Source organism: Gymnoscopelus braueri, assembly GCF_963280865.1.
Source record: "Gymnoscopelus braueri genome assembly, chromosome: 12".
Classification (NCBI taxonomy): Eukaryota; Metazoa; Chordata; class Actinopteri; order Myctophiformes; family Myctophidae; genus Gymnoscopelus; species Gymnoscopelus braueri.
In genome coordinates, this window is record NC_137614.1 from 46,726,635 (window position 1) to 46,750,427 (window position 23,793).

General features: G+C 42.4%; 1 protein-coding gene across 1 annotated transcript in view; it reads left to right on the forward strand.

The window, feature by feature from the left end:
* Positions 1-23,793, forward strand: part of prpf6 (PRP6 pre-mRNA processing factor 6 homolog) — a 40,115-nt gene that overhangs the window by 14,079 nt on the left and 2,243 nt on the right. Inside the window, exons 9-20 of the mRNA XM_080445565.1 lie at positions 2,323-2,485; positions 5,717-5,835; positions 6,094-6,312; positions 8,917-9,039; positions 9,814-9,935; positions 11,997-12,135; positions 12,879-12,998; positions 15,731-15,907; positions 16,985-17,118; positions 18,577-18,668; positions 20,950-21,064; positions 23,400-23,526. Coding sequence (XP_080301691.1) covers positions 2,323-2,485; positions 5,717-5,835; positions 6,094-6,312; positions 8,917-9,039; positions 9,814-9,935; positions 11,997-12,135; positions 12,879-12,998; positions 15,731-15,907; positions 16,985-17,118; positions 18,577-18,668; positions 20,950-21,064; positions 23,400-23,526 — 1,650 coding nt within the window. The remainder of the gene's footprint in view (positions 1-2,322; positions 2,486-5,716; positions 5,836-6,093; positions 6,313-8,916; positions 9,040-9,813; positions 9,936-11,996; positions 12,136-12,878; positions 12,999-15,730; positions 15,908-16,984; positions 17,119-18,576; positions 18,669-20,949; positions 21,065-23,399; positions 23,527-23,793) is intronic.

Sequence of the window (23,793 nt, forward strand, 5' to 3'; positions counted from 1 at the left end):
GTAGTCCTACGGTCCGTTAAATCCAACTGTTAAAGGAGCACTTCACCCCTGGAAGAAGTTCCAGGGGTGACCACAGGGGGGACCACAGGGGGACCACAGCGTATCACTGCCTATAACTTCAACTCCCAGAATGCTTTGGTGCCTTGTGGCAGGGGAGGTTCCATGTGGGTGTGATCTCCAACAATAACATCCAAACAGCATGCCAGTGTCGCCATGTCTGCTTATTATAAGCGGCTTCTTTCTAAAATGTAGTTGATATTTGGGCTTGTTTCCAAATGTTTTGATTGCTGTTTAAACCAGTGGTTCTCAAACATGTTCATGTATTTTTCCACAGACCCCCATCTGAAATTATAATTTGTGGCAGGGAGCCCCTAACAAATATGTGTCAAAAATATTCCACATTTTGAAAAGCAAATAAAAATATTTTGCAAAAAATCCACATTTTGGACTTTTTCCCCCTCAAGATTTTTTTGTAAATAGCAGATCTACAAGCTCACAATGGGTTGCGAAGCGTTGTGAGCTTGTAGATCAGCAATTTTCAAATATATAATATCCCATGTCTAGGTAAAGTGCTCTTGGCATAGTTCTTTTTCTTTTGGGCTTGTTTTCATAGACCTGGCTGCTTATTTCTCTCACAATATCTGGCAACACTGGCTGTCCTCGCAAACGTTCATCTAGTTACATATTATGTCCAAGGATTCGTTAGTGATGTCATATCACTGGGACATATAAGTATCTTCATGCAGTTTCACTTCCGTGTCGCATAGTATTGACATCACTGTCACATCCTTGGTATTATGATCCTAGCCTTTCGTGACGGTGTTTGTTTACCAGCGCTGCTACTCCACGCTGTATTTTTTTTTTCAAGCTTGCGCTTATGAAACACTACACAGGATTATTATTTCATGTCAACATTCAAGTACAACTATCAGAAGATAACTCAGGTAAAGTAATGCCTCACTCTGCGAGGGCCGCTGGCCGCAGCTAATGGGAGTGGCCGAGTGGCGAAAGAAGGTTGAACAAAGTGTTACGGACACCCCATTGGGGCTGTCTTTTGAGATGGTCTGACTGAGACACGCCGAGACATGTAGTGCGGAAAGGAATGAGACCAATCTCTCATGATGCAAATAACGTCACGAATATTGCAAAGATTACTAGATATCTAAAAACACAGATTATTCACAAAAAAAACCCAGGATCTTGTTTCTTGACTCCTAAACTTCATTAAAAGACCGAAAACTTCTTCCAGGGGTGAAGTGCTCCTTTAAGCGCCGAAACCGTAGTCCTACGGTCCGGGTGTTTTTTCCTTTTTTTCGATTTTTTTTTTTTTTTTTCAATTTTCTAGGGGGACCATTTTCAGTGTGACACCACCCGAAGTCAACCGGAAGTGCGATCCCGTTTTTTGTTTCCCGTCGGCCTCCATTCTAAGTCGTACACAAAAATCCCTGTAAACCTATGTAGTTTTTCATCCTCGCATTTCCCATGTTAACATAAACGGTCAGAACTCAAACATGGCGGCTCCGTTTGACACGTGGTTTTCACTGGGAGATACAGTGGGATGTCGCGGATGTAAACATACCGTGTACGGCTCAATCTTAAGGATTTTAACAAGATCTATGGCGACATGAAAAAAACTACAAAAACACCTTGGCACTGGTGAGTACATTATGAGATTAACCTCTGGCGGTGGATGTGTTAAGACCTGAGGCCGATTCTAAAAATGTTTTCTTTTTTTTTACATAAAAAATAAAATAATATAAAAAACATAAAAAATATAAAAGATAAAAAATATATAAAATATCTCAAAATATGTTGTTCCAGAGATCCCCAGAAGCAAAGATTTTAGTTACAAATGTTCACTTTAAAAAAATATATATATTCAAAGATTTGCACACATTTTCACAATTTTTCAAAAATAGCAGATCTACAAGCTCATAGTGCGGCACTCGGTGCCGCGCTATGAGCTTGTATATCTGCTATTTTTGAATAGCCCAAAGAAATCTTAAAATGCCACACAGCTGCGTTCCCGGTCTAAATGGATTAAAAGACGTAGTGGGGTCTCGTAGAATCGCGATAATCCATTCCGTAGTTGTGGGCGTAGTTGAATGTGGGTCGTTTTCGCCTAAGAGCAACAGAAAGCAGAGAAAAAGCATTTTTTTCCAAATCCATTTACATACATTCTTGCGATCACGTAATTTGCTGCTTCATTGCTTCACTGCGAGTCAAATGGCCACTCTTGTGTTAGCGAACAGCGCCATCTAGCGTAAAACCACTGAAAAGACGTTGGTCCTGGTTTCATGGTTTTCTTCTCCATCCTCCCAGAGTGAAGACGTGTGGCTGGAGGCGGCCAGGCTCCAGCCGGGCGACACGGCCAAAGCGGTGGTGGCCCAGGCCGTACGCCACCTGCCCGGGTCCGTCCGCATCTACATCAGAGCTGCCGAGCTGGAGACCGACATCCGGGCCAAGAAACGGGTGCTCAGGAAGGGTACGTACGTAGTAATATAATTACATAATAACAGATTACGTTCGGTGCCAGAAATCTCACCGTTGAGCTGCGCGGCGCTGTTTAAGCTGTAGACTCCACGACGTGCATTCCATGTGAAACAAAGCATGCGTGCATTTTGCACGATGGTCCTGGCTAACGCCTGGAACAATAACATCTTTCACGCGAGTAACAATGGCGCAGCGATCGCGCATACAAAATTAGTCGTTTTCCCCAGCGTAAAAAGTTTCGGAGTTATAGGGGTTTTAGAGAAGGAGATAGAACGGAAGCGGATGGGAAGCCATGTTTTTTGGCACGGTGATCTATAAGGCCCTTCCTTCTCAGAATCACCGTGGGTGATTCCAGAGCTGCTCCAGCCCCTCCCGTGTGGAAAAAAACTAAATCGACTGAAAACACGGTTCAGACCGTGTTCGGCACCGAAGCGCTACTCTGCAAACACGGTTCAGACCGTGTTTGGCACCCAATGTGTTAACTCTTTAACTTTCTCAGAAAAAAAAAAATCCGTCCTCACGGTGATCCCCTCATTACACGCACAGGGGTCTCGTAGAATCGGGAAAAAAATGTGTCCAGTCGTGGTAATCCGTTGCATAGTTGTGGCCAGTTGAATGTGGCTTGTTTTTGCCAAAATGCAACAGAAACAGAGAAAAAGCCATTTTTCCACAACGAATAAACAAGAAGTAAACAAGCTGTTTTTTTTTTAATAACTTGGAAAACAAAGGAACACAGACATGTTTTTGGGGATGATAAGAAAGCTGAGAAAAGCTGACTTTGTACCATTTGGGAGATGAACTTTTACCCCCTTCTCTGCCAGAAAGGAAATGGCACAGTGGTGTTGAACATTCGGTTCAGCACCAAGTCTGAATCTGTCGATTGTCTCTTGCACACACACACACACACACACACACACACACACACACACACACACACACACACACACACACACACACACACACACACACACACACACACACACACACACACACACACACACACACACACAAAGTAGCAAAGATGATTTCACAAGGGTTACATTTGGCAGCTGTGTTGCTGGCTTGGTTTTCTTTGACATCCCTGTTTGCACCATGGTGTCAGTGCCCTGAGAGACACACAACGACACACACACACACACACACACACACACACACACACACACACACACACACACACACACACACACACACACACACACACACACACACCATCCTCTTCCCAGCAGCATACCCCAGTGACAGAGATGGATGTTGCATTTCCTAGCCACTACATGTCTGCTATGCCCCCTGCCAGCAAACACACGCACGCGCGCGCACACACACACACACACACACACACACACACACACACACACACACACACACACACACACACACACACACACACACACACACACACACACACACACACACACACACACACACTACCATTCAGGTTAAACCCGACGTGCATTCAGGTTAAACCCGACGTGCTTATTTTGGGCATATTGTACAAAATTGTTGGAATTTTCTTTTATTTCCCTCCAATGTTTTTCAATGTTTTGTTTTCCCCACAAATTGCAAAAATAGTGAAAATATTAGATCTACAAGATTTTAGATCTATTTAAAGCCGCCACGTGCCAATCGCGTAGATCTACGCGAAGTGGTGGTTTTTTTTTTTCCTTTTTTTTTAAAAAGTTCACAATGCACTTTTTTAAATTTTCGATACACTTCCGTTTCCGGTAGCACCACCGGAAACGGAATTATCAGGATTCCGGGTTTTCCGATCGTATCCGCTTCCTGTCTAGAACGAAACCTAAAAGTTGATTATCTCGGTTGTTTTTCTCATCGCTGATCACTGTTTAGCATTCACCGCTGTAGCTTCAAGATGACGGATCGCAAAGCGAAGCGGTCTTCACTGCTCGTCTCACACAGATCCCCTGTGTGTTTAGAACCAAATGAACGCGCACTTTTAACGGATTTAGCGAGGTCTGTGGCGACATGAAAAAAAACAAAAAACAACAATAAAACGCTGGCACTGGTGAGTACATTATGATATTAAACTCTCGCATGGGATGTGTTAAAGAGACAGTTCACCCCCAAAATGGCTTTTTCTATCGATTAGTCACCCCATGGAGACTTGAATTCATGGATATTGTTTTGTCGCATTCCTAAGCCAATAATTTGATGACCGGCAGCGGTTCCGGTAGGAGAAACTAAGAGTCTCCTTTGTGTCTCCTACCGGAACCGGGAACCGCTGCCTGCTGGTCATCAAATTATTGGCTTAGGAATGCGACAAAAAAGAATCAATAGAAAAAAAGTCATTTTGGGGTGAATTATGCCTTTTAAGAAACAAAGACCTGAAGCCGATTCTACATGTCTCCTAAATCCCAACAGGTTTCTGAAAAACCTATGTTTCTATATCAGTGGTGCTCAATCTTTTTCATGTCAAGGACCCCCACAATGATATGTATTTGGCTGCCGACCCCCATCTCAAAATATTTTGTTCCAGGGACAGCGCGATGAGGTGCCGAGCGTCAATTCTGCGCTGCGTCGTGCGCGGCTGGTGTTTTTATACGGTTGACGAGAGTTGGGAAAAGTGGCCAACTTTGGGCGTTTTGATGATGTTTTAGGAGGAGCGACTTGCTATCTCAGCTGGAGGAAAAAAACACTCACGTTGTGAGCTTGTAGATCGACTATTTTCACAATGTTTGCCTGTTTCTTAGGTGATAATTGACTATTTGGCCAAATTGGTATTAAAAAGATCTTAAAAGTCCTTAAATTGTAACTTTAGAAATATGCAGACACCCTGTATTCACTTATACTGTATGTTGGTTTGTTTACTGTTGAGTGAGAAAACAATGTTGCACATTACGCTAATCATTTGGGGACCCCCCAAAATCATTTGGGGGACCCCCCTGGGGGCCCCAAAACCCCAGTTAGGGAACCACTGCTGCAAGTAAGGGTGTTAATGCAAGCCCCCCAGAACCGAAAGGGAGCAGTGAAGCGCATTGGACATGCTGGCCGTTCATAGGTACTGCAGCTTATTACGGCCCGGGCCCGAGACATGAACGAACGAAAACGGTTTCGACCAATGGGCTCGACTCACGAGCTTGAGCACAAGCTTGTACACAGGGTTGCGCTGGGTGAGCAACGCCATACAAGTGGATGGGCGGGGATTTCCGGTGCCCTCTCTTATTGTTTTTTAACTCGATGTGTTAATGCTGCCCCCCCCCACACACAGCCCTGGAGAACGTGTCCAAGTCGGTGCGTCTGTGGAAGACGGCTGTGGAGCTGGAGGAACCGGAGGATGCCAGGATCATGCTGAGCAGAGCGGTGGAGTGCTGTCCCACCAGCGTGGAGGTATGTGCACGCAATACACACACCCAGGGTCACCAATAATTCCATTCAATTAATTAAAAACCGAATGCTGCTTCTCTACGCTTTGTTCTAATTCTTGGGATGGAAAGCAGACCTGTCCCAGACGGTTTATGATGCAAGATCAGAAATTAAATTTATTTTGGCCCTAAACCACTGTACATTGATTGTGACTGATAGTCATGTCGTTCCGTCTCTTGAATGCACCTGAATGCTTTATTACACTCCGCTTGCCTCTCAAAGCTTTGGCTGGCCTTGGCCCGGTTGGAGACGTATGAGAATGCCCGGCGTGTGCTCAACAAAGCCCGAGAGAACATCCCCACGGACCGGCACATCTGGATCACCGCCGCCAAGCTGGAGGAGGCCAACGGCAACACGCAGATGGTGGAGAAGATCATCGACAGAGCCATCTCCTCGCTGCGCGCCAACGGCGTGGAGATCAACAGGGAGCAGTGGATTCAGGTAAAAGCCTCATCCACACTTGTTTTTTTTGTCCTGAACCACCGTTTACCAATGTTTTGGACATCTTTTGTTAAAAGTGCATAATCAATTTGAAGAACTTATCATAATTATATTTTTTTAAGAAGGCCGATGCACACCTCAAAGTTTAGTGACCGGTGCTTAGGACAAACAGTAAGGTCCACATTTTCAGAAAGGGATCTTTGATGTCAAATATCAAAGAAAGAGGTCCCACACACTGTCTGGATCTTCAAAAAAAATCTCTTTATTAAGTCGTAAAGGTTTTTTTTTGTAAGTTCCAGACGGTGTGCTCTTTCTTTAAAATGTAAAACAATCAAAACATTTTTAAAAAATAGTGAAAATATGTGATGTACAAGCTCACGATGCGACGCGTTGTGAACTGCTTTTGCACCATTGCACCATTGTGAGACGAAAAATAACAGGGCTTACACAACAAGTGGTTATTCAATTTGTTGATGTATGATTCTTTTTGTACCTGTTAAACCTATACATTGTTATTCCTTTCAGTCTGGGAACGTCTTTGTGTCATTTTATTTCAGTTGTTATATAGCAACATGATTATTTTTCAGATTTTTTTTTTTTATCGGCCTCAGGTCTAAATGAGTTCATTTATAACCCCGCTTCTCGATTATTTGATCGAAAAAGTAATTGATAGAATAATCGCTAAAACAAAATAATCGGCTGCAGTTGCACATTAGGCCGTTCGGCCTGATAAATTTGTACATAAAAGATAAATGTGCGACCTTCACCTTCAACATCACTTGTAAAAGTGCTTCTATTAGACTCTCCTGTGTTTAATGAGGGGGGAGAGACTATCAGTTTTCAGCCTTGATTGGGTGCCAGCATTTTCTGGCAAAGTGGCACTCTCGTGTTTCATCTGGGCACAACGCGGCAAGCCAAGCGCTGCCAATTGGTTTTGTGTTTAGCGTCGGTGGTGCAGTTCTTTTTTCCCCACTTACATCCGTAGTGTGTAATCAGAATCTCTCACTGCAGTCACTGCTATTGTTTTTCGCTCTGTTGTGCCTCGTCTCTTTAGTGCTTTTTTGGCAGCGGTAGTGTGATTGGCAACGGTCGGATAGGTTAATCAAAAGGGCTAACGGCAGGTTTCGGTTGTGCCAAAAAAAGATTTTCTTTGATGTGATGACCAAAAAGCTGAGCTGCTCCATCTCAATTATCACAAGGTTACGTTTCCACCAGGGGAACCTCAATATCCATCTATAAATCAGGTTCATTTGGGATTTAATAGCCATAGAGACGGAGGAAAAAAATTTTTTTTTCCCAGACAAATTGCAGTGGAGATGTATTTTGAAGTGGCTCCAGCCAGGCAGCATTCCTCCAGGTTCGCTAGCCAAGGATTGAGGTCCATTAGTTCATTGACTCTTGTCTGTCTGTATGCCTGTCTGTCTGCCTGTCTGTCTGCCTGTCTGTCTCTCTCTTATTGGCTCATTCTCTCTCTCTCTCTCTCTCTCTCTCTCTCTCTCTCTCTCCTCTCTCTCTCTCTCTCTCTCTCTCTCTCTCTCTCTCTCTCTCTCTCTCTCTCTCTCTCTCTCTCTCTCTCTCTCTCTCTCTCTCTCTCTCTCTCTCTCTCTCTCTCTCTCTCTCTCTCTCTCTCTCTCTCTCTCTCTCTCTCTCTCTCTCTCTCTCTCTCTCTCTCTCTCTCTCTCTCTTATATTTATATATATATATCAGCGATCTCTGATTACAAGCTCACAATGTGTCACGATGTGACTGTTGTGAGCTTGTAGATTTTCACTACTTTGGAACATTTTGAAAGGATGAAATTATTGAGTATATGGCCTTTTTTGGCCTTAGTACATAATTTATTTTGATCATTGTCAGGCATTTCTTTGTATATTTAAAGTGGCACTAGGTAACTTTTTTTTTTACTAATAAAATGCTATTTTGTCCAATCTGTATGGTAGAGTATGTTAAAACAATATAACTTCTACAAGGGGCTCTATTAGCTCAATGGTAAAAATGGCAGCACGCAGGAAACCTGGGGTAGAAAAGGAAAGTTACGTAGTGCAGCTTTAAAGATCTAGTGAAATGAAAAAAGTTTTTCACAATTTTAGAGCATATCCGTGGTCATCATATTATTATTTTTTTTTTTTTTTACATTTTTGGGTATTTTTATATCAAAAGTCCCTAAAAAGGCAATCTTAATTACTTCCTGTAAACGAAACGTACCGCTAAAATATGTATCTGAAAACATTTTAGGTTAGAAATAAGCAACTTGGTAACAAACATTCTGCACTGTGGCCGTCTCTCTCCCTTACAAACAATAACACTGCGCACCATGTGAGTGAGGTTCTACCGTGCCATAGCCTGAAGGGATGGAACTTTCTGATTGGTTGCGAGGCCGTTTCAGACTGAAACGTCAACATAAATGTCATTGCACTGGATCTTTCAGTTATTTGTCATATCTGCCCTTTGCAATGTCTGTTTACAAAGCCTTGAAGGCAAACTGAAATGATTTACATGTTACAATGTTCAATGCCAACAATCATTCATTGCAGTTAATTATGAAATGTCATGATCATGACAGCCCTAGCTGACGGTGTGTTGTTCCTGTGTGTAACTTGACAGGATGCAGAGGAGTGTGACAAGGCGGGCAGCGTGGCCACATGCCAGGCGGTCATCAGGGCGGTCATCGGGATCGGCATAGAGGAGGAGGACTGCAAACACACCTGGATGGAGGATGCAGAGAGTGTAAGTTATTATGACACTGCACTGGCTCCCAGTCAAACAAAGAATAGATTTCTGGAATACTTATCACCACCTACACAAGGCCCTCAGCAACCAGGCTCCCCGCTACCTCTCTGAACTCCTCAAACGCCACGCCCCAGGGCAGCTCTCCACCGCACCGATTTCGGGCCGACTCAGCGTTTGGAGGCGTCGGAAAGCGTCTGCTGTCAGCGCCGTTACGTCGGGACCTCTATCGACCCGTCGATGAGAAACTGAACTTGCTCGGTCGGTCCCGACTAGACTAGTGCTAAAAATGCTGTGTGTTTTGTTTTGGTGAGAGTGAAAAAGCTCTGGTGTTGCCAGATTCCGTGAGTGAAACAAGCGACCAGGTCTATGAAAATGAGCCCTAAAGAAGCAACCAGTTTACCCACTTGAGCCCTATTAAATCAGCTATTTTTCAAAAAGAATCTTGAAAGCAAGCCCAAATAAGCAACTACACTTCAGAAACGAGCCCAAACAAAAGCAACCAGCAACTATGAATATTTAGAAGCGACTTTACAGGAAAACAAGCCCAAAGTCGCTTATAATAAGCAGACCTGGCAACACTGGCACTAGTGAAGGCATTAGCACAACAATGTGCGCATCAGCCGACTGCTTGTGCTGAACTAAATGCCAACTTTTGCCAACAGATTACCAGTCTGTTGCAGTATGAAGTAGTCCGTTTGGTGGAGAGTCGCCTTAAGAAACCTTTCATTTGATATCAAGAGTTTAATTCAACTTGCTATCTTTGTGTTTCAGTGTGTGTCACACGGTGCGTTGGAGTGTGCCAGGGCCATCTATGCCCATGCCTTGCAGGTGTTCCCCAGTAAGAAGAGTGTGTGGTTGAGAGCCGCCTACTTTGAGAAGAATCACGGTACCAGGTAACGTAACGTTGGTAATCGTACCTTTAATGTATTATGTTACCTTTAATGTGTGATGTGTGACTTAATGTGTGGAGAATGGAACTTTCTCTAACCCCCCTAGTCATAATTTGCTGTTAGGACCTGCCAACCACATGATGAGCCATTATACTGGGCATGTCATAATTGGTGAACTTTTGGCAAAAGTAGCACATCTACACAAGCTCACAACGTGTTGCGATGTGTTATGAGCTTATAAATCTGCTATTTTTAGATACTAATACATTCAAATTGTTTGTAATGTAAACGGTGAGGTTCTCTCATCAGCCCTCCTAGGGTTTCTTACCTCACCGGCACAACGATATTCTGCAATCTTTCCTTGAGGAATATGATTCCTGTTGTGCAAATCAATAAATCAAATCATGTTAAAGTAAGACCTGGAACGCATCTGTTGTCACTTTAGATTTCTTTGGCTATTCAAAAATAGCAGATGTACAAGCTCATAGCGCGGCACTCCCGCGCTATGAGCTTGTAGATCTGCTATTTTTGGGGGGAAAAAGTTTTTTGATTTTTTTCAAATAACTGTTAGGATTTAGAAAACATTTTTAACACATTGGGTGCCAGCATTTTTGGGCGGTGAAACCGCCCCTATAAGTGAGATTTGGAAAAATGTACAAATATCTTGGGCAGTGAAACCGGCCCTAAAAGTTTGTACAATTATCCTGCGCTGTGATTGGCCAATCACAATCTATTCAGGACTGTGATTGGCCAGTGTCACATGACACATGTGCATAGCCCTATGTGATTGGCCAGTGTCACATGACACATGTGCATAGCCCTATATAAGCAACCATAACTTAAAAAAAACCAAATTATTGTTTTTTTTAAGTTATGGTTTTGTAGATTAAAAAGTGTGTTTTACAAAAGATAAATGTATTTATCTTTTGTACATGATTGATCGACTCCATTCAGTATTGTGATTAGCTAGCAAGACACATGCTGACACTAAGTGGCTCTTTCAGATCAAAGCATATATATTGGTTGACTCCATTCAGTATTGTGGTTAGCTAGGAAGACACCGCCCACTTCACACAGGGTGTGATTTTTTCATAACAACTTACGTTGGGTGCCAGCATTCTCCCCATTGACTGCGCTTTGCTGTTTAAAGCTCTAGACTCCACGAGGAGCAAATCCATGTAAAAAAAACATCCATTCATGTTGCGCGATGACCCTGGCTACAGCCTGGAACGATAACATTTCACTCGCGAGTTACAATGGGGGGGGATCGCGCATCGCGCATGACCGGTTTTCCCCACCGGAAACAGATTCGGAGATATAGGTGTTTTAAAGAAGGAAATAGACAGGAAGTGGATGGGAGCCATGTTTTTGTTTCCGGTGATCTATCTGGCCTATCCTTCTCAAGATCACAATGGGTACTCCCAGAGCTGCTCTAGCCCCGCCCGTGTGGAGAAAAACGAAAAAAACAAAAAGACATATTTCACGGTCTGGACCGTGTTCGGCACCGGACCGCTACTCTGCGCAAACACGGTTCAGACCGTGTTTGGCACCCGATGTGTTAAGAATCGCCTCAGGTCTTAATGGGTTAAGTATACATGGTTTAAGTCAGTGGTTCTCAACCAGTGCTCCGGGGACCACCAGTGGTCCCTTAGGGGGGGGGGGGTGCCAGGGGGTCCCCAGCGAAATTAGCTAACATAGCGTCACAATCATTTTAAACACTTAGCTTTGACTATTCAAAAATGGCAGATCTACAAGCTCATAGTGCTGCTGCCCTATGAACCTCTGAGCTGCTATTTTTGAAAAATCTTGAAAATTTGAGCTACCTTTGAATATATATATATATTTTTCAAAGCGAAAATGTTTAACTCAAATCTTTGCTTCTGGGGGTCCCTGGAACATAAAAAATCAGATGGGGGGTCCACGGCTAAATGTATCTCAATTTAGGGGCCCTTGGCATGAAAAATGTTGAAAACCACTTGTTTTAAGTTGTCAAGACCTGCGTCCCATCTTCTCTCTCAACGTCCATTCACAACGTCCTCTCTTCCATGTTCCTGTGCTCCGCAGGGAGTCCCTGGAGGCTCTGCTTCAGAGGGCCGTGGCTCACTGTCCCAAGGCAGAGGTCCTGTGGCTGATGGGGGCCAAGTCCAAGTGGCTGGCCGAGGACGTGCCTGCAGCCAGGAGCATCCTCGCTCTGGCCTTCCAGGTTAAACAATACCACACTTAGCATGTCATCTAGTTTATTTCCTACCTGATTTATTGACCGTGTGATACTGTACATCAGTGGTTTTCAAACGTGTCTAGCTTCAGTAATCCATTCCCTGATGTCTGATTGATTACCCAACCGCATGATGTTTGAAAACGGCAAAAGAATATCATAGCTAGTATATGATGCTATGAAAGAATGACATAAATACATTACATTACAAATAAGAGATGGCGTGAAAGAGTTGCAAATGCAATTAGTGTCTCCTGCACGCACAGATTTATTTTAAACTGGTCAGAACAGTCCAGTTAGTCCAGTTCTGATGTCAATATGTTGAAAAAGAATCATCGTCGTCAATGTTTTATCATATCGTCTCGGTCGGTTGAAACTGTTACTTTTCAGGATTCAAATTCAAAAATAGCAAAAGTAGCAGATCCACAACCTTGTGGATCTGCTACTTTTAATGCTTTTGTGTGACGCTGTTGTGTGATGAAGTAGGGCTTTAATTTACGGGGAAAAAACACAAAAAGTCAGAATATGGAGATAAGACGTTTCTGCCCGACAACAACGATATAACGGTGAAATAAATTCTATCCAGTGTTGAACTAAAGAAGGATCTCTGAAAGATTGAAGTTATGCACTTCTAGGATCTCTTCAAGTTTCAAGTGAATGCACTTCATTTTCAGTGTTTATGGTTTTCAGTGTTTTATAGCGTGTTAATTCCCTTTCTGTCTCTTTCCCAGGCTAACCCCAACAGTGAGGAGATCTGGCTGGCCGCTGTCAAGCTGGAGTCCGAGAACAACGAATACGAGAGAGCCCGTCGGCTGCTGGCCAAAGCCCGGAGCAGCGCACCCACTGCCAGGGTCAGTGAGTGTGCTTAGTGTGCTTAGTGTGTGTGTGTGTTTGTCTGTGTGACTGTGTGACTGTGCATGACAACATTCCGCATTGGAAACTGGTTGAGACTTTGCTGCTACATTGCAACATTGCTGCTATCGCGCTGCTAGCATAACAACACGTGGAAAACGTAACCAGGATCGCTCTAGGGCGTGTTTTCAAAAGAAGATAAGCAAGGATACAAAAGGCAATAAGAAGACACAAAAAATATGAAAGGACCTTGATATAATGTGTTTCCAGAAGTGATTTAACCCATTACGACCGGGAAAGAATCTCTCATTTTAGATTTTAACCACTTTAACCATTATTTTAAACTTTGGCTTTTCAAAAATAGCAGATATACAAGCTATTTTAGAAAAATAATGAAAATTTGAATATGTATATATATTTTTTTTTTTAAGCGAACATTTGTAACTCAACTTTTTACTTCTGGGGTTCCCTGGAACTAAATATTTTGAGATGGGGGGTCCACGGCCAAATACATATAATTTTGGGGGTCCTTGACATGAAAAAGTTTGAGAACCACTGATATTATAGCAACAAAGTGTTTCAGAAAACTAGGGTTTAGAAGATCGACCTCAGGTCTTAAAAATATATATCTTCAATGATTTGCACAAATGTTTACGATTTAAAAAGATATATAGCAGATCTACAAGTTCATAGCCACGCTATGAGCTTGTAGATGTGCAATTTTTTGAATAGCCGATGCGTTCCCGGATTGATTGGGTTAAAAGATGACACAGACATTGCTAGCCTTAGATCCACACAGGCAGGGCGTTTCAAAGCTTTAGTGCAGGCCGGGCCACAAAAGCCCTATCGCCCCCAGGTAATGAGGAGATTTTTAGGAATAACCAAGTGGGACTTACCGGAGGATCTCGGGTGGATCTTAAGCTGTTCTCAGGCTCATACTGGACCAGCATTATCTAAAGTGTACTCTTAAGGCCAGAGCCTGGCCTTTCTAAGGCTTTAAAAGATATCAAGTATCAAAGATATCAACTTAAATCCAGGCCAGGGCACTGATATGGGGGGAAAAAACTATTTTATGATGCTGTTTATGAAAATGCTTAGAGTAAACCAGTAAACTGACCAGTGCACTGACCATATTATACATAGTGAGGGCGAGGACCAGGGTTCAAATCTTTTTACTTGGCCCCCTCCTTTTTTCCCCCTTTTACACCATATCGCTTCACAGTAAATTGCTGATCTGCAAGCTCACAACGCATTGTGAGCGTGTAGATCTGCCGATTGTTCGCCCCAGAATAGGGACGCTAGGGTAATGGTTCTCAAAGTGTGGTCCGGGGACCCCCAGGAGTCCTGGGAGGGGTTCCAGAACCGTGGCTATTAAAAAAAAAAAATGCCACGAAAATGTTTGAATTTTTTTTAAGTGTTTGAAAAATGCTGAATCATTTTGAATTATTTTACACAAATTTTCTCTTGTGGGGGTCCCTGGCACAAAACATTTTCAGATGGGGGTCCGCGTCCAGATACATATCAATTTGGGGGTCCTTGGCACAAAACCTTTGGAGAACTACTGCGCTAGGGTTCATGTGGTTAAATGAAAATTCTGAAACCAGACATAGACACACGATTCCGAAAAACTTGACCCTGTGTGACCCTGTCTCTCACACAGTTAGCTGTTTGAGTGGAGGGTGTTAAATGGTGCTTTAGAAGCGGGGGTTACGGGTGGCTTGTCGGTCACGTAGAACAAGCAGCCGTATAATGAGGCTGAGCTCTCTGGAGCAAAGTGTCTTAGGGAGTTAATGGTGCATAATAGTTTGAGTGTCTTCTACAACGCACTCTGTCTTTCTCAGGCCCGGGCTTGCCAGCCTGTGTAAGAGAGCCAACATGGCTCTTTTTATAAGTGCTTGGTGCCAGCATCTGTCAACCAAATCATCAACCAATAGTTTTTAGCCCATTAGTTTGTGCAATATTTGTTTACAAGCTCTAAAAGGCATTTTATTTTACTTAACAATGCTCAATGCCAAAAAAGACAATTGAATCATTAATTGCAGCTATTTTGCAAGACAATTTAAGGCCTCTCACAATTAATACGAAATCACAATTATGTTGCTTAATCGTAAGAATTGTTTCCATTCTTCTATATAAATGAATCTGTTAACATTCTCAAAAAAGCGAATAAGTATAACATAATTAAATATGACCCGTTTTTGGCCATAGTACATTATTTATTTTTGATTAGATTTGATTAGATCTTTTGTATTTACAAAGCCAAAAATAAATAAATGGAAAGGCTCATTTTTATTTATACGTTCCAATGTTTAACCCATTAAGACTGGGAACACATCTGTGTCATTTTAGATTTTAGCTCTAACCATTATTATACTTTGGCTATTCAAAAATAGCAAATATACAAGCCCATAGCGCGGCACAGAGTGCTGAGCTTGTAGATCTGCAATTTTATTTGTGCAAATCTTTGAATATATATTTTTTTGAAAGTGAACATTTGTAACTCAAATCTTTGCTTCTGGGGGTCCCTGGAACTAAATATTTTGAGATGGGGGTCGGCGCCCAAATACACATCATTTTGGGGGTCCTTGACATGAAAAAGTTTGAGCACTGACTGATATAGAAACATACGTTTTTCAGAAGACATTTGTAGACTCTTTCCCGGATTGAATGGGTTAATTCCAACGTCATTTGATGGTGACATCCCTACATTATGTGCTGTGTTGTGTTGCAGGTGTTCATGAAGTCAGTGAAGCTGGAGTGGGTGCTGGGGAACATCGAGGCGGCCCACGGGCTGTGCAACGAGGCTCTGGAACACTACGAGGACTTCCCCAAGCTGTGGATGATGAGGGGACAGATCGAGGAGCAGGGAGAACACATGGACAAGGCCAGGGAGGCTTACAACCAGGGGGTGAGCATGATGTGGAGAGAGGCCCAGGGAGGGAGGGAGGGAGGGTGATGAAGTAACACGGATCCTAATAACTCTTTGGTGTGATCTAAAACGGTGATTCCCAACCATGAGGATATTTGCAAGTGGGCACTGCGCGATGTCAGCGCACAGTCACGTTTGTGCGCTTGTAGATCGGCTATTTTCACTCATTTGGGTCTCTTTTGGGTCTCGGCCTAAAAAGTTTGGGAACCAGTTGGCTAGAGCAGTGGTTCTCAACCTTTTCCAGGCCTTGACCCTCCAAAATAATCATATTTGAACTGGGGACCACCCACCCTGATAAGCACTTGGAATGTAGGAGTTGAGGCATTCAAATTTAGTTTGACTCGGTTCCACAGGTAAATATTGTGAAAATGGCTGATCTACAAGCTCACAAGCTCGTTGTGAGCTTGTAGATAGGCTATTTAAAAAAAATGTTTTCTCTATAAGAAGTTGTTCTTATATTATGTGACAATTTGGCCAATGTTTGACCAGTTTTTAATATAGTATACTTTGTTGATTACTTTTGATGCACTAATGGTCCTTTTTCTTTCTTTCTTTCTTTCTTTTTTTAAGTACTAAAAAGGTCTTACAAGTCCTTAAATTGTCACTTCACTGTCATCTGGGGACTAGGGCATTCACCGAATAGTCGAATATTCGAATATTCGAATATCAAACCGACTATTCGACTATCAAACCACTATTCGATTATTCTATTAAAAAAAAATAGTAGTGGCTTTTCTACAGACATGCAGACATGCAGCTGTGAGCTCTGGTGTGACGTCAACTCGCATTCCTTGAGTCGAGTCATCAATGCCATTAAAAAAAAAAAAACGTTTTTTTATTTTTTTTCTTATTTTATTTTTTATAATCAAATCGATTAATCGAATATTCGAATACTTATAGGTCGAATAATTCGAATGCTAAAAATCACTATTCGTGAATGCCCTACTGGGGACCCCCCCAAAATCATGTGGGGACCCCCCCTGGAGATCATGTTGAGAACCACTGGTATAGAGAATGTCAAAAATATGCATTGTCTCGCCTTGTGTTGTGTTCTAGCTGAAGAAGTGTCCCCACTCCATGCCCCTGTGGTTGCTGCTGTCTCGTCTGGAGGAGCGGATCGGCCAGCTGACCAGAGCCAGGTCCATCCTGGAGAAGGCCCGGCTCAAGAACTCCCAGGGCCCAGAGCTATGGTGAGGAAAAGGGCAACACAAACACACAATGGAATAATGTTTTCTCCCATTTTCAGTTCAGCCGCATTGGGCCGCCACAGCAAGAGAAAAGTAGAGGGGGCAGGGGGAATAATATATTTTTTGTTAAACGGATAGTTCACCCCAAAATGACTTTTTTTCCCCTATTGATTAGTCACCCCATGGAGACTTGAATTCATGGATATTGTTTTGTTTTTGTCGCATTCCTAAGCCAATCATTTGATGACAGGCAGTGGTTCCGCTAGGAGACACAAAGAGTCTCCTTTGTGTCAACAATGACAAAAAACAAAACAATATCCATGAATTCAAGCCTCCATGGGGTGACTAATCGATAGAAAAAAAGTTATGTTTTGGGTGAGCTATCCCTTCAAGGGGTTAACTACTTAAACCGTATTTACTTTGTTACCTGGAGTTCCCCAGGGCTCTATACTAGTAGACCCCCTCCTTTTTACCCCTCAATACCAAATCTCTTTGCTGAAAATAGCCAATCTACAAGCTCGCAACTCGTCACGTTGCAAGCTTATATATCTGCTATTTTCACTGAATGTTCACCCCAGAATAGGGATGCTCAGGGCGGCTTTGGCTCAGGAGGTAGTGCAGGTCGTCCAATGATCCGTGGGTCGGCGGTTCGAATCCCGCCTCCTCCTGTCCACATGTCGAAGTGTTCTTGGGCAAGACACTGAACCCTACATTGCCTCCAATGATTCGGTCGGCGCTAGCTTGCCACCATTGGTGTGTGAATGTGGGAAAAGTGGGGACGCTGGCGTCGACTGTTCGCCGCTCCACCTCCCAATGCCCCCCCCTGTATGAATGAATGAACCATTGTAAAGCGCTTTGAGTAAGTTTGAGTACTTAGAAAAGCGCCATATAAATGCAATTCATTATTATGTGGTTAAATAAAATTATTGAACTCGCAGGCAACCAGACTATTCCATCCTCCAGTCGACCCTCTGTGATCGTCAATGGTGCTTTGAGCTTAGAGATCTGCTATTTTAGCTGAACATTCGCCCCCAGAATGGGGTTCATGTGGTTTATGTATAGAACTGGAACTACTCCAATAAATGTCCCAATAAATACCGTATTTTCCACACTATAAGGCGCACCGTCAGTGTGCCTTATAGTGCGGATGCGCCTTATAATCCGATGCGCCTTATATATGTATCAATATTGGTTCCCTTGGTTTCCGCACTATAAGCCGCACCGTCAGTGCGCCTTATAGTGCGGATGCGCCTTATAATGCGGTGCGCCCTATATATGAAAATAATACATTTATTGAAGGTGCGCCTTATACTCAGATGCGCCTTATAGTGCGGAAAATACGGTACTGTGATTGATATGGAGATAATACATCAAATTAGAGGCAACACTGTCACTGTCGTGCAGGTTGCAGCATTTGGGTTGGATAAACGTGTGTGTGTGTGTGTGTGTTGTGTTTTCCAGGCTGGAGTCGGTCAGACTGGAGTTCCGTGCGGGGCTGAAGAACATCGCTAGTACGTTGATGGCCAAAGCCCTCCAGGAGTGCCCCAACTCAGGTCAGAGTCACAACCATCACGTCACACGATTACAGGTTCCAAAAGAGTGGGCGGCATAATTTTTCTGTGCGAGCGCTTCACCATTGCAGTTGCAGGAAGAGTAGAGAAAGAGACGATAGAGAAGAAAGGAACACGGAACAAAAAATTACAGGAAGGCACAGTCAAATCAATGTACAAAAGTCCCAAAAATATATATAAATAAATAGTCCAAATAAATAAATAAGGCGCATGATTAAAATCCAGCATATAAAAAAGCAGCAGGGGTATATAAAATGACATTATCATGAGCATGGTTGTAGGGACATGGATAAAGAAATTAAAAACAGAGCATCAGGTATAAAATCGTGTAAGATAGCAGCAGGTATTAACCCATTAAGTCCTGAGGCCAATTGACCTGAGGTCGAAAATAATTCTTCTAAATCTTCTAAAACTGTTTTCTGAAAAACATATGTTTCTATATCAGTGGTGCTCAAACCTTTTCATGTCAAGGACCCCCAAAATGATATGTATTTGGCCGCGAAGTCCCCCGTATCAAAACGTTCTGTTCCAGGGACGGCCAGAAGCAAAGATTTGAGTTTTTAAAAAATCGCTTTGAAAAAATATATATATTCAAAGATATACACACACACACACACACACAAATCTAAAATGACATGGATGCTTTCCCGCATTGAATGGGTTAAATCACGGTTTCATGTGCATTGGTTAAAGAGAAACTTGGCAATTTAGCACCATCTCTTATGTGTGATAGTGGAGATCATGATAGGGGAGATTATATCATTACTGTCGGGTAGAAACCTTGTATGTCCAAAACAGTTGCCTTTTTATTACTATTCAAAAACATATTAAAAAGTACCGGTAGTGGAAATAGCCAATGTGAGCTTGTAGATCTGCACTTTTTACTACTTCAGTGCGACACTCTTGTATGGTAAGTAAGTAAGTGTGGTGAAGTATGATGAAATAGGGCATTAACTTAAAAAAAAAAACGAAATATGAAGATACTTGGTTTCTGCGTGACCGCAACGATGCCATAAACCTGGCACGTAGAAACCACTTCACTTTGTATCCTTATTATTCAAGCATTCAGGAGCCGGATACTCCCCAGAGAAGTATTTCTCACCAGAAGGTTGCCAAAGAAAATGTGGTGTTGTTTATCCCATTAAGACCGGGAACGCATCTGTGTCATTCTTTGATTTGAGCAAAAAAAATGGGTGTGTGTGTTATTTTAAAGCGATATTTTTTTACTCAAATCTTTGCTTCTCGGGGGTCCCTGGAACAAAATATTTTGGGTGTCCTTGACAATTATGAAAAGGTTTGAGAACCACTCATATAGCAACATACGTTATTTTTAAACTGTTGGGATTTAGAAGACATTTGTAGAGCCGGCTTCAGGTCTTAATGGGTTATAGACAGCAGCACCATAAACAACATTCTCCGTATCCATTCTTCCGACCTGTGAGGGCTCACAGATGTGACACTGTAAACACGAGTATAAACTTGCACGTGAAGTCAATCTCCAAGGCTTTCTCTTCCTCTCCACACACCCCCTCGCTCTCTCTCGTTCTTCCTTCTAAAACAACGGTTTCCAAACTGAGGGTCGGGACCCAGGGGGGTCCCCAAATTATTTTTGGGGGGTCCCCAGATGATGATTGCTTAATGGGCAACATTGTTTTCTCACTCAACAGTAAACAATATATAAGTGTATACAGGGTATCTGCACATTTCTAAAGTGACAATTTAAGGACTTTTAAGACCTTTTTAATACCTCTAAAATGAAAAAAATACAATGATAATAAGACCATTACTACGGCAAAAGTAACCAACAAACTATACTATAAATAAAAATGGTCAAACATTGGCCAAATTGTGAAATATTACCTGAGAAAAATAGGCATTGCGAGGTGTTGTGAGCTTGTAGTTTGGGAATGTAATACCTCAACTCATACAATTCCAAGTGCTTGTCTGGGTGGGGGGTCCCCAGTTCAAATATGTTTGGGACCCTTAGGTACCCTGTGGGCTGAATCTGTTTCTGTGACTCAGGGAAGTCCTGAGTCACAGAAACAGTCACAGTTAATTTAACTGAATGTTTTGTACACTGGGAATGACTCTGGGAAATAAGGAACACATTTTTTAAAGTGATGTTTCTTTGTTAAAATAAGTGTTAAATAGCTCTATTCTGATAGTAATCATTGCTATAGGGTGTTTGTTCAGTTAACAGCAGTCTCCCTGTCTCTCCAGCTCTTTCATGTCGGGATACCAACTTTTGTTTTTCTCCTTGAAGGCATCCTGTGGGCCGAGGCGGTGTTTCTGGAGGCCAGGCCTCAGAGGAAGACCAAGAGTGTGGACGCTCTGAAGAAGTGTGAACATGACCCCCATGTCCTGCTGGCAGTGGCCAAGTACTGTCTCTTCTCCTAACCCGTCCTTCCTACATGTCTCACTCCTCTCTCTTTTGTTGGCAGCTGTGTGAACAATATTTTGGGCATGTCACTATATACTATACAATAAAAATTGTGGTTAACAAACCATACAAGGCCGCACACTCGTAGCCACGATGCAGGATTTATTTGAATGAAAAAAAAAACATTTTCATTCAAATCAATCCTGCAAGTGTGCAGCCTTTTCTATACTCTCATACTTATTTACCAAGGTCAGCAGCACCTCACCAATACTGGTGTGTGCGCCCTCCTCCCTTTTTGTTTGATAACAAACCGTACAAAACATTTACGAAAAAGTTTTGTAGGCATATATTCTTTTTATATTTTATTCATTTTAGTTTTTACATCTTGTTCGTATAAGCCTTATTATTTCATATTTCTGGATGTTAACTCATTCAGCCAGACTTATTTCTGGCTGTGTTTGCCCAGTGCCAGAGATTTTTCGATTCGCTTTTCAAGTAGTCACAGAATATTTATCTCCAGTATGATGGTTGCTAATCACTGAGGTCATCGCGACCTCGTTGACATTAATTGTCTGCCTTTGAAAATAGCATGTCTGGGCTAAAAATACATAGTGTAAAAAAATAAGTACACAGGAGCCGAGATACAGCCTTTTTAAGTAATACGTTAACCAAGAAGTGAATGGAGCAGCAAATCTTCGGATCATGATATCTTGGGTTCTGAACGTTTCCCCCCCCCCAAAAAAATATTTTGTTTTGTTTTTTTGGCACGTTGCGCCATTGCGGTCAAACACGTCAATGGCACCATATGAGTTAAGCCTGTTATATTAGGCTACGATCACACTGGACTTTGTTTATGCGCATGCCTTGCAAGCTGCGCCAGGACGCCTCCAGTAGAGCGAACAAAATCAACTCAAAGCAGATGAATGCTCGAGAACTTTACTGCTTTTTCCCCATTAGTTTAATCGGATGAGTTGAGACGGCCCTCCTGTTCTGAAACGGAAAAGAACAGAGATTCAATAGCATTGAACATGGTGGAAACGTTTTTTTTTGTGGCTGTTGCTTTGTACCCTGAGCCAGGTGTATGATGTTGGTAGTAGTCAGTAGCTGAGAAAACGACGGTGAACAGGCAGAGATTGGGTGGGGTGGGCCTGAAAGTGAGTGACAGGTGCAAATTATTATCTGGTCGCCTGGCAACATCACGACAGAATGCATTGCAAGCCGCTTTGCTTTGTAGACTGCACAAAAAAGGCGCACAACCTGTGTTTTTCAGCCTACCAACAAAGTGTGGTGTGATCGTAGCCTCTTAATGCAGTCATCCATTGTTTCTTCCATGAATAATTCGACTTGGTTGAAGGAGGAAATTAACTGATCATCTAAGATACACAGGTGTTTCCCTTCATGGCTTCTTGGTTGAGAGGCGGTGAACAATATTTGTATTTATTTAAGATTAATATAATAATGTTTTTCTAGAGGAAGCTGTGCTATTTCTCTTTGTCAAATGCTGCTAGAAACAAACAAAAAATGCCCTTGCCAAATCAACTTTGATTTCCCTTCATTTTCAATGACAGCGCTGTTATTATTATTTATGAGGGTGTAATTAGTTTCCAGCTCTGCCTAATATGACAGTTTCATACTGAGTCCCACCCCTGTCAGAAAAAAAACCAAAGCGCCGCTCCTACAAAACAAGTACCCGGAGCGTGTATTCGTTTAGATGCCTCGCATCCCTATCTGTCAACTCATTATTTGTGATTAGTCTCTGCAGTGTTAGCCCATTAAGACCGGGAACGCATCTGTGTGTCATTCTTTGGCTATTCAAAAATAGCAGATTTACAAGCTTGTAGATCTGCTATTTTTTGAAAAATCATGGAAAATATGTGCAAATCTTTGAATATATATACATATATTTTTAAAGTGTAAATATTTTTAACTCAAATCTTTACTTCTGGGGGATTCTACAAATGTCTTCTAAATCCTAACAGTTTTCTTTTTTTTTTTACTTATGTTGCTATAATATCAGTGGTTCTCAAACTGTTTCATGTCAAGGACCCCCAAAATTATATGTATTTGGCCGCGGACCCCCATCTCAAAATATGTTGTTCCAGGGACAAGATTTGAGTAAAAAAATTTCGCTTTAAAACATATATTATATTTGCACACATTTTCCAAGATTTTTCAAAAGAAATAGCAGATCTACAAGTTCATAGCACGGCACTCGGTGCCGTACTATACTAATTAGACTTTCCCGGTCTAAATGGGTTAAACATCCTCTGGTGTGTGGGCGTAGCTTGCAGCGTTACATATTTTTTTTGCCCTGTGCCCACCACGTGTGTCAGGTTGTTCTGGAGCGAGCGTAAGATCACCAAGGCAAGGGAGTGGTTCCTGAGGACGGTGAAGATCGAGCCAGACCTGGGAGACGCCTGGGCCCTCTTCTACAAGTTTGAACTGCAGCATGGCACAGAGGTATGGAAGGAACTGTTCTTTTTTTGGTCTTCTTCGTGTGGGGGCATTAGAGATGCACGGATGGACTTTTTCGTCACCCGAATGTACACGATCATTATCCACCCGCATTGATTATATCATCCTATTTATAGATCTGCATCATCCGCATGTCAAATTATTATTATTTTCCTGACGTTAGTTTTCTTGTAAACAATTCACTCACCACTGTCACGATCACCGATGTAGTGACTGTATTACATCAAGCCCTCTGTCTTCATTCACTTTCTC